At 40.7% G+C, this 11,092-nt stretch overlaps 1 protein-coding gene across 1 annotated transcript; it reads left to right on the top strand.

Annotated features, from left to right (window-relative positions):
* Positions 1 to 4,170: 4,170 nt before the first annotated feature.
* LOC121530817 (myosin heavy chain, fast skeletal muscle-like) lies at positions 4,171 to 11,031 on the top strand. Its single transcript, XM_045218373.1, has 16 exons — positions 4,171 to 4,199; positions 4,633 to 4,678; positions 4,809 to 5,036; positions 5,364 to 5,510; positions 5,726 to 5,882; positions 6,199 to 6,226; positions 6,545 to 6,653; positions 6,760 to 6,852; positions 7,029 to 7,089; positions 7,249 to 7,347; positions 7,683 to 7,786; positions 9,308 to 9,446; positions 9,765 to 9,883; positions 10,037 to 10,186; positions 10,281 to 10,451; positions 10,682 to 11,031. The coding sequence occupies exons 3-16, from the start codon at positions 4,821 to 4,823 to the stop codon at positions 11,018 to 11,020; spliced, it is 1,932 nt and encodes a 643-aa protein (XP_045074308.1). The 5' UTR covers positions 4,171 to 4,199; positions 4,633 to 4,678; positions 4,809 to 4,820; the 3' UTR covers positions 11,021 to 11,031.
* Positions 11,032 to 11,092: the final 61 nt, after the last annotated feature.

The raw sequence follows: 11,092 nt of genomic DNA, 5'->3' as shown, positions 1-11,092 counted from the left end.
CCAAAGATCTGTAAAGCTTCCTGAAAAACACAACCGTTCCCCAGATGTTTATCCTTGAAAATGTTATCCTTCTTTATAATTGTAAATGTATGAGATTAATATTAAATTTAGCCCTCCATTGACTTCACACTGCATGCTGAAAAGTGAAGACGTCATAACCTATAATGTGGACCACAGAGAGATCCGGTACAGGTCAGCACATTATTTTGACCTTATTAGTCGACCATGAGGTCCTCACATTGCTGACATTGGCCCCCACACTAAATTTACAGCAAGATATGTGACCTGGAAAATAAGATCTGAATGAACCCGAGTCCAGCTCGGTTGTTTTGTGGATCCATGCCACAGATATTTCATATCTAAATATAGTTTTACTGCTGTGACATTTTAATGGATTGTATCATGTAAAAAATGCTGATGTGAGCCAAGGCGCTAGGGTGTCTCAGGGAAACTCCAGAGCCGGCCCCAGCCTTTTGGGGACCCTAAGCTAAATTATGTTGCCCCCCCCCCAATTCTATAACACATTTTCTGCAATTCCACACATTTTTCCATGACTTATGCCATTTTAATATAAAATCTGAGTGAGAGAGACTAACAAAATCGTGCCCTGCGTGCCCAGTTGGTAATTCAACCATGATTACTACAAGTTTATATAGCTGGCTAGACTCAGTGGTGTTAAGTACTTAAGTAAAAATACTTAAAATTACTACTTAAGTAGTTTCTTTGGGGTATCTGTATTTACTTTACTATTTATATTTTAGACAACTTTTACTTTTACTTCACTACATTCCTAAAGAAAATAATTTACTTTTTACTCCATACATTTTCCCTGACACCCAAAAGTACTCGTTTAATTTTGAATGCTTATCAAGACAGGAAAAGTGTCCAATTCACGTGCTTATCAAGAGAACATATCTGGTCATCCCTACTGCCTCTGATCTGGCAGACTCACTAAACACACATGCTTCGTTTATGTCACATTGTATAATGATTAGCAGACAGGTGCAGGAATACGTATTAGGGGTTTTACTACTCCATCCAACACAAACACGTATACACGGGACGAGACCGGTAAACAACAAGAGCACAATACATCATACAATGTGATTTTCTGGATTTTTGTTTTAGATTCCATTTCTCACAGTTGAAGTGTACCTATGATAAAAAATTACAGACCTCTACATGCTTTGTAAGTAGGAAAACCTGCAAAATCAGCAGTGTATCAAATACTTGTTCTCCCCACTGTATGTGGTGATTTTAGGACGCTATTTTTTTTTTGGGGGGGGGGTCAGGGCCCCCTATATCCTGCTAAGTGGCTAGGGCCGGCTCTGGCTGAGGAACTAAAGCACCCTTAAAACGTATTGGATGAAGCGTCACTGTCTGATCCTTCGAAGGGCCTGCCGCAATACGTCACAATATGTACAATGACAGTTTTATAATGACAGTTCACTCAACTGTTTAATGATGTCTGGCACTTAACAGTATCTCAGAGGCCTGCAACTCCTGTTCTGGACAGCCCATCTGCATGGTTTGCAGGCTCGTGTTCCACCCCAGCACTAACATAGTGGGTTCAGCTAAATCAACTGATCACAATCGTCAATTTAGCCCATAATTACCTAAAATCATGTTCAGTGTGTTAATGAAGAAATACAATTCAAGGCTTTTAATGAGAAATAATTTCAGGTCAATTCCTAAATTGACTTGAAATGACCCCAGCCCTGATCTCTGCAGTGCTCACTGCATTGTGGGAAGACCCACATCTGTAAAGTCAGTTGAGGTCTTTGTGGCCAAATACACAGTTGTCTAGTTGGGTATGGCAGATGGACATAGTCCTCTGACACACCCACCCCCCCCCAATTGTGGAGGGTAACAAGTTTGGAGCTTAGAGAAAACATGTCCCTCAGATACAAAAACACAGGTCATATGTCATGCCAGATCTTTGCACATTAAAATAACTTGAATGTCATAAACTCTAAGTCTGCATGCTACAAATGTTCTCTCCACCCACAAACACGCCAAGTTAATATCTTCTGTCTAATAACAGTGGCATCGGTGCCAGATTTAGTCTGTGTGGAAATGTTGGCAGATATACCAAACAATAAACCTTGGCTGAAGTGAAGACGAGAGCACAGTCCAAGAAATGAAAAGGCGTTGATGGTCCTTCCAGATGGTCAGTCCAGTCCAGCCCCCTGCTCAACTAGTGCATTAAGCAGCTCCCCGCTATGGGGCTTCTTGTACTGATGTGCTGGGTGGACACTGCTCACAAAACAAGCAGGGTGTATTCAGGTGAAATGTTCTGAACATTGCTGATAGAAATGTATTCAATAGAGCTGACATGATTCTCTATTCTACCTGACAGACAGTCATATCTGTTCTCCACAATACATTTCCGTCTGAACGTTCTGTAAGGTCAGGGCCGGCCCCAGGCATAAGCGACATAAACTGTTGCTTATGGGGAACTCAGTCTGCCGCTAGGGGGAACTTAGTCTGCCGCTAGGGGGAACTCAGTCTGCCGCTAGGGGGAACTCAGTCTGCCGCTAGGTGGAACTCAGTCGGCCGCTAGGGGGAACTCAGTCTGCCGCTAGGGGGAACTCAGCCGGGATCTCAACTTACTGCTGAGAGTTAGAATCGTAGAACACACAAGGTGCAATTTGGTTGTGCATCAGCAGTTTTTCTGTTCTTATGTCAGTCACTGATAGTCACTGAATTAGCCATGTCAGCTAATTTTTACATTGGTAGTTAGTCTAGCCAGCTATCTACACTTGTAGTAATCATGGCCTAAGACCGACCGGGCACGCAGGGCATGTTCCCAGGGGCCATGACTTCCACAGGGGCCCAAATCTCGCTTAGGGCCCCCAAAAGGCTAGGGCCAGCCCTGTGTAAGGTTTCACGCTATTGAACATTAACATGGCTGCACCACATTAGACACAAATAACATTTACATGACTATTAAATGCAGAGGGTTTAAAACAGCAAAGATGAGATAGATATTGCAGAATGTGAAATGCCTGACTTGAAAGAAGACCTTTCTGATTTGATTTGATTCATTAGGAGACAGCAGATCTTACTGGGGTCCGACACATAACCAAAAAGACATTACAGACAAAATACTTTACAATTGACATACATTTATAAACATTAACATGTGGTGGGTGAGTGCATTACATTGCTGAATTACATGTATTAAAGATCATTTTAACCAACGTCTCTGCTGATGGTGGCTCCTTCACAAGTTGCTAGAGCTGTTTTTTAGAAAGATATTAAAACTGTAATGTGAAGGATTAATTAAAATGGAAATGGAAAGTAATCTGTTACTTTATTGTAATTATCCCCTATTAATTTTATAGCAGTTTTATTAAAAACCAGCTGCTAAACGGTTAACTTCAGAGTGTAATAGAAGTTTGAGGCAGCTATATTGCTGTCAGAAATTTGAGTGGATAAGATGATTGAAACACAGTACTGATGTTATGTAAGCCTTAAGAATTTACTGGATGGTTTTAGCCAACTGAAATGTGAGACCAATAAAAGCCCCTGCAGCATCTTCAATAGATCAGACTGTAGATAAATAACTACACAGTTGATTGAACACTTTGATGAAGCTGTAATTGAAAGACTAAATGTTTCTGTTCCAGCTTTTAAATGTTTATTTAATACGGTTTCACCAGGGTGATAAATCACACTAAGCAAAGCACGAGGTAACGGCCAACTCCTTCACAAGCATGAGGTGACTGAGGAGACAGTTCAGATGTGTTTACAAGCAAAATAATATATATTTGTTCTCAAAATATAAAGAAAGTTGTTGATAAGGATTAATGCCACAAAAATTTAACTAAATATCGTAAGATTAGATTTTTATTACAATTTTAGTGATATTACAGTATTTGAGTGGCAGTGTTAGTAACAATGGAATCAATTTTTAAAAATCCAACTATTGATATTGTCATAATTATTATTAATGACATATCTCATTTATTTCAATTCAGTGATATTCAATTCAGAAACAAATATGACATTTAAAAGTAATGTAATGGGAGTATGTTGCTCCTGGAAGTTGGTGGCGCTAGTGAGATCTCTCATCCAATCCATTTCCTTTACCAGAGTGATCCATAATTAACTTTTGCTTGGTTGGCACTTTCAACACGATATATATGCAGGCTGAGACCCCAGCATCCATAAGTCAGACACCTTCTTCCTCTGTGGTAAGACTCTCTCCGCCTCCTTAGATTTGTACATTTGTCAGATTTTGTGTGCTCAGAATCTTACATGTGTCTTGTCAAATTTAAAATATGCAATCAAGTGGCATTGATTTAAAATGTTTTTATTTATTTATTGTGTTTAACTTTAAATGTGTTTTCTATTAAAATCTGTAACTTTCATTTTATGGTCGAAAGTGGTGCTACTGCTGTTTGGAAATTGAACAGGTGGACTAGAATTTAACTGGGTTTTCAGGGGTATTTATTTGAATTCTTGACAGAATGTGTAGTAAAGTGAGTTGGAAAATGAATGTTACAAGTTGCACCTGTAGTTCAATTGGACAAGGCTGTCATGATTGAGTTGAATGATGTTTTCTAGCCCTTTGGGGGCTAAATGATAATGTTTTAGACTTATTCACAACACCCTAATGTTTCCCAGGGTTCTCCAAGAAGTACAAATTCATCTGTAGAAGGGGGAAAAGAAGGTGAGACATAGTTTGAGTCTTCATAAGAAAAGTGACAAATGTTCTGTGAGAGATACCACTCACAACTCTGTTGACTGGGGAGGAAGCACCACAGAGTCAATCATGTTTTCTTGTCTCATCTCTTTCCTAGTGAGCCGTCACCATGAGTACGGACGCGGAGATGCAAATCTACGGCAAGGCTGCCATATACCTCCGTAAGCCTGAGAAGGAGAGGATGGAGGCACAAACCGCACCGTTTGATTCAAAGAACGCCTGCTATGTGGCAGACACCAAGGAGCTGTACCTTAAGGGTCTGGTCACTGCAAGGGCTGATGGGAAGTGTACTGTAACAGTCACGCATCCTGACGGCACTAAGGACGTAAGCCTGATTTGAAAAGTATTCAAGTTTGTGCAGTAACTATTTTTCTTTTTTTTAAATGAAATCAGTAACAAAAGATTGATTAAGAAGCATTTCTTAGTTTTTTTGTAAGCAGAATATAACCTTCAAACACATAATTTCTATCACTGCTAATTAAAAATAGCATGGAATTTTCTATATTGACTAGTTAAGTATCACCATGTATGTGTCAGTGGTTGATAACAAAGTAGTTGGATTAGATGGGGGTATGCATAATTTTTTTTTAAAAGAAGCATTCAGTCATGTCCTGTTTGATCTGTGTATAATCTAGATTTCTGACTGTTTCAGGAAGGAAAAGAGTTCAAAGAAGCAGACGTCTACCAGATGAACCCCCCTAAGTACGACAAGATTGAGGACATGGCCATGATGACCTACCTGAATGAAGCCTCTGTGTTGTATAACCTCAAAGAGCGTTATGCAGCATGGATGATCTATGTAAGATACCTGCATAAACATACACACACACACACATGAACATGAGAAACACACACATACAGTACTACACATAAATGAATGGTAGAAACCAAAACATACCAATACAGTAGACCTACATTAGTATCCCATAGTACACCTACATCCTCACATAAATCCAGGTAAAAGTCAATCTGATTGAGCTAATCCCCTAATTTAATTGAATCCCTTTCATCCAGACCTACTCTGGGCTCTTCTGTGCCACGGTGAACCCCTACAAGTGGCTTCCCGTGTACGACATGGAGGTTGTCAATGCCTACAGAGGGAAGAAGAGGATGGAGGCTCCACCCCATATCTTCTCCGTCTCTGACAACGCCTTTCAGTTCATGCAGATTGGTACGAGCTCTCATGGATGGATGGATGTTGTGTTATGATGATGGATGGATGGATGGATGGATGGATGGATGGATGGATGGATGGATGGATGTCCATAAGTGTTTATGGCTGGATGGATGGATGCATGGATGGAAGTTAAAATATGCTTTAGAGCGGTATCTACTGTTTTCTAGTCTAGGTTGGAACAGTTTGCTGGGAATATCTGATTTTTTTTTGCCTTGAATGGAAAATGTTCCAAAATGAAATTCATGATGATGCTATGAATTCAATAAAGTTGTTGCTTGAGTATGATAAGCAATATGTTTTTTGGTTACAGACCAGGAGAACCAGTCCGTCCTGATTACGTAAGTTCTTTACTAACATTTCCCTTGAGAAAGTGTTTCTGCTGCAATATGTTGGGTCACTTGGGTGTGATGAAAATACATGTCATTATGAATGGATTAGGCTATGCACAGGAATGAGTCGATGAGTGGGGATATTTTTTAATTTATGTAAGAAAACAGTGTATTTTTCAGGCTATGCACAGGAATGAGTCGATGAGTGGGGATATTTTTTAATTTATGTAAGAAAACAGTGTATTTTTCAGTGTTATTTCTTAGTGAACGCCAATCTGACATTCAAACATGTGACTAAAACCCCTCTTTCTCTGTCATATTAACCAGTGGAGAATCCGGTGCAGGAAAGACTGTCAACACCAAGCGTGTCATCCAGTACTTCGCCACCATTGCAGTTTCTGGTGTCAAGAAGGAAGTTGACCCCAGCAAAATGCAGGTAGGTTTTACCTTTCTAACACATTTCAGTTTGGTGGGCTGTGTTCAAGCGATTGAGAAAAACTAACTTTACCAGTTTCTGAGCAACTTGTGTTTGTCTCAATCAGGGGTCTCTTGAGGATCAGATCATTGCAGCTAACCCTCTGCTGGAGGCTTACGGTAATGCCAAGACAGTTAGGAACGACAACTCATCTCGCTTTGTAAGTACGAAGGGCATACTGTGAAAGTTACCTTAGATTGGAAACATTTATTTCAGTAGTTCCCTTTTGTTATATCAATAGATGTCCAACATTCTGTAACATTTAAATGGGTCTATCAAGGTAAAATGATAGATTTATTTAGTTGACCTATTTCTAACCCCCATGCTCTACTATAGGGTAAATTCATCAGGATTCACTTCCAAGGTAGCAAACTGGCTAAAGCTGACATTGAGACCTGTGAGTTGATTTTGATTTTTTTTCAATGCTTTACTAAATTCACACAGATTTTTTTTGGGAGATCATAATTATCTAATTATCAAATTATCTCTCTCTCTCTCTCTCTCTCTCTCTCTCTCTCTCTCTCTTTGTGTCAATCTCTCTCTCTTTCTCTCTCAGACCTGCTAGAGAAGTCCAGAGTGTCCTTCCAGCTTCCGGATGAGAGAGGCTACCACATCTTCTTCCAGATGATGACCAATCACAAACCTGATATTATTGGTAAGGCAAAGTAGAGGTTCAGGGGGGAATTTTTCCTACCTCCATTGAACTTATCACAAATGTTCATAGTCCACACTATTAATACTATTACAATGAGAACATCCATGGTAACAAGTCATCTAGATATGGGTCAGGTCTTTGGGAAATATCTATCAAGTAATGGATTGTGATGCACTAGTCCACGAGTCTCAGTCCCCTCTTTTGATGCTATTTATTATATACTACATGTATCCTTGCGTCCATCTATTGAGTAAAGGAGGGAGAGATACTGTAAAAGGTAGGACAGTCACAATTCTAAGAGATTTCACTGACAAGACATTCTCTGTTGTCCATAGAAATGTCGCTCATCACCACCAACCCCTACGACTTCCCCATGTGCAGCCAGGGTCAGATCACTGTGGCCAGCATCAACGACAAGGAAGAGCTGGATGCCACAGACGTGAGTCAAACAAAGGGTTAATCATATTCTATATTTGGAATGGGTAGGACCACCATACACACTAAATGCACTGTTCAATTCCAACTTGGTGGCAGATGGGAATTTTCATGTATTTTGTTTTGTTTTATTCTAAATGCCTTATTGTTAGTTATGCATGTGCCTCAGGGCATTCTTCATGCCTTCACACTTCGCCTTGAGGCACATACTGTCCATGTAAGACATCCACAAGAGAGCACCACTAAATGCCCCGTGGAACTGTGTAAAATGGAGGTTGACGCGGGAGTGAAAATTCATTCCTTTCCCATCTTGTCCTGTCAATGTTTTTCCCGATAAAAAATCACTCCCGTCCGCTCATTTTTTGCGCGCAGAAATACAGCATGTAGGCTATTGTGTTTGTTTAGGAAGTATGTAAAATAATTTCAGTAATGCAATATGCGACTTTTGATTGTCTTACGTATCTTAGTTAAATGCACTGACTGTACGCCTAAACCTCTCTGGATAAGAGCATATTTTAAATGACCTAAAGGCAGATTGATTAAAGCAGGAGGATGAGGACAGACAACTGGAGCCTACAGCTGAGCACTGCGCACATGAGCATTTACAATACATTTACATTTACAACATGAACATAACAAATAAACCTGAGCGGCATTACTGCATAAGTCAATACATTTTTTTATTTCACTCTTAACCTCAGATTGCATGGGTTTAGTTAAATACACGAACAATTGGGCTTGACTATAAAGTTGTTGGGAGTAGAGCAGCTGTGCGCTTCATGCCGCTTGCCCCCCGCTCTCCGGTTGGTAGCCTATTTGATTAAACCGCAACATTTTTTTTTTTTTTACAAGCAGTGATCTAGCTTCCTTCATTGTCAGAGACAACTCCATCAAATTGAACTAAAACATAGCTCTTTCCTTGGCTTTAATGTTAATGTTAGTAATGGGACCTTGGCTGCAACAAGACGTTGCAATTTCTCTATTGAAGGCTTCATCATTTAGCCGACTAACTTAGGTTGGCATCCGAGGTAGCCTAGCGACTGTCTACAACCGGAGCGAGGGGCGAGAGTGAGCGGACAGAAGCTGGAAGGGGAAATTACAATATATTTATTTGTATTAAGTAAACTATATTAGGCCTAGCCTACACATTTGTTTTTTTTTTATGAAATGCTCCACACATGATATATTTCCACCCAAAAAAGTATGTTTACAACAATTAATGTACTGCATGTTCCTGTGGACTGTAGATCCTGTCCGAACTTGATTCTAGAACTCCGATTCCTGCCAGAATCCCGTGGGACCCGCAAGAACCGCGGGAGTCCTATTCCCGTGTCAACCTCTAGTGTAAAACTCATTTTGTGCTGCCAACTGCTAGTGTGTTGGCCAAGTGTAATCATGTGGATCTGAGAAGCAGGTCAAATATATCCATCCCATTTGTTCTGGTGAGAGCACAGAACTGTAGTGGACTGTAAGTGAGCAAACTACCGTTCAGTTCATCACTGTTGTACTTCCTGTCTAATACCAGGATGCCATTACAATCCTGGGCTTCAGTAATGATGAGAAAAATAGCATCTACAAGCTGACAGGAGCTGTATTGCACCATGGCAACTTGAAATTCAAGCAGAAACAGCGTGAGGAGCAGGCCGAGCCAGACGGCACAGAGGGTGAGTCCCACTCATAGATATATAATATGTGAGTCAGTCCACTGATATACAATATGGTCCTTATCAATATGTTTAGTCCCATTCCCAGTCCCACTCATAGATATACAATATGTAAGACAGACAGCGCCTCATCAAAGTCCGGCAGGAGCTCATTTATGGAGACCAAATTCCAACCTCCAGAAATTATTTGAAATGATGGATGTGGGTTCAAATCAAAACCTAACCCATAAAAAACTTGGCCAAACCCTTTTGTCAGTGTGACATCAGAATCAAGTGATCTTGTGTCCCTGAGTCTGTTGTTGTTGGTTCTCTCTCCAGTGTCTGATAAAATCGGCTACCTGCTGGGCCTGAACTCAGCTGAGATGCTGAAGGCTCTCTGCTACCCCAGAGTGAAGGTCGGCAACGAGTATGTGACCAAGGGACAGACTGTGCCTCAGGTAAGGCGGCCAAACACAGCATCTACCATTTTCTAAGCACCAGAAATATTTTGGTGATTAGTGCATTGCTTGTTTTGAATAGTGATGTCTTCTCACCTTCTCACTATACATGGTCAATGTCTCATGTATTCATTTGAGGTATTATCATTGCAGGTTAATAACTCAGTCTCGGCTCTGGCCAAGTCCATCTATGAGAGGATGTTCTTGTGGATGGTCATCCGTATCAACGAGATGTTGGACACCAAGAATCCAAGGCAGTTCTATATCGGTGTGCTTGACATTGCCGGGTTTGAGATCTTTGATGTGAGTATGAGACCAGAACAAGACAATTAGTTGTGATTGAGATGGATTACAGCCCTGTATGATGAAATGATCCCTTTTGAAATTCCATCAACAGTACAACAGCATGGAGCAGCTGTGCATCAACTTCACCAATGAGAAACTGCAACAGTTTTTCAACCACACCATGTTCGTCCTTGAACAAGAGGAGTACAAGAAGGAGGGAATCGTCTGGGCCTTCATTGACTTCGGCATGGACTTGGCTGCCTGCATTGAGCTTATTGAGAAGGTAAACTGTCTGTCAGGATTGTAATGGACCTCAACAGCAAAGGGCTCATAGAGAGCGCTGTGTGAGATATTATCACAGTGGTAGAACGTATCTGACTGTTGAGAACTCAATATGTTTCCTATTATGTGCCGCTAAATGAATATAATCCTATAATAGCATGTTTTCTAAAATAATAAATGTGATCCTAAATGTAAATATCACTAATTTGATATACATCTATTTTCGTAAAGCCATTGGGAATCTTCTCCATCCTTGAAGAGGAGTGCATGTTCCCCAAGTCTTCAGACACTACCTTCAAGGACAAGCTGTACGCCCAACATCTTGGCAAAACCAAGGCGTTTGAGAAGCCCAAGCCTGCCAAAGGCAAGGCAGAGGCCCACTTCTCCCTGGTGCACTACGCCGGCACGGTGGACTACAACATCACTGGCTGGCTGGAGAAGAACAAGGACCCCCTGAACGACTCAGTTCTTCAGCTGTATGGGAAGTCCTCAGTCAAACTTATGGCTACCCTGTATGTCGCTGCCCCACCTGAGGGTAAGACTAGCATCACATCAAAATATTTAATTTAGCATTAGTTACAATATTTTCTTTCAAGTCTTTGAATGTATCACGATTTCTCTGGGTTATTCACTTGGTTAATT

The sequence above is a fragment of the Coregonus clupeaformis genome, unplaced genomic scaffold (genome assembly GCF_020615455.1).
Source record: "Coregonus clupeaformis isolate EN_2021a unplaced genomic scaffold, ASM2061545v1 scaf1533, whole genome shotgun sequence".
Classification (NCBI taxonomy): domain Eukaryota; kingdom Metazoa; phylum Chordata; class Actinopteri; order Salmoniformes; family Salmonidae; genus Coregonus; species Coregonus clupeaformis.
Note: the sequence above shows the minus strand (reverse complement) of the source record. Positions and strands in the feature narration are given on the sequence as shown.

Bases quoted from the DNA above. Each gene is read 5' to 3' on its own strand.
- LOC121530817 (XM_045218373.1), top strand. From the start codon at position 4,821: ATGAGTACGGACGCGGAGATGCAAATCTACGGCAAGGCTGCCATATAC. The intron at 6,654-6,759 runs GTAGGTTTTACC...TGTCTCAATCAG, and splicing joins TTGACCCCAGCAAAATGCAG to GGGTCTCTTGAGGATCAGAT. The intron at 7,090-7,248 runs GTGAGTTGATTT...TTTCTCTCTCAG, and splicing joins TAAAGCTGACATTGAGACCT to ACCTGCTAGAGAAGTCCAGA.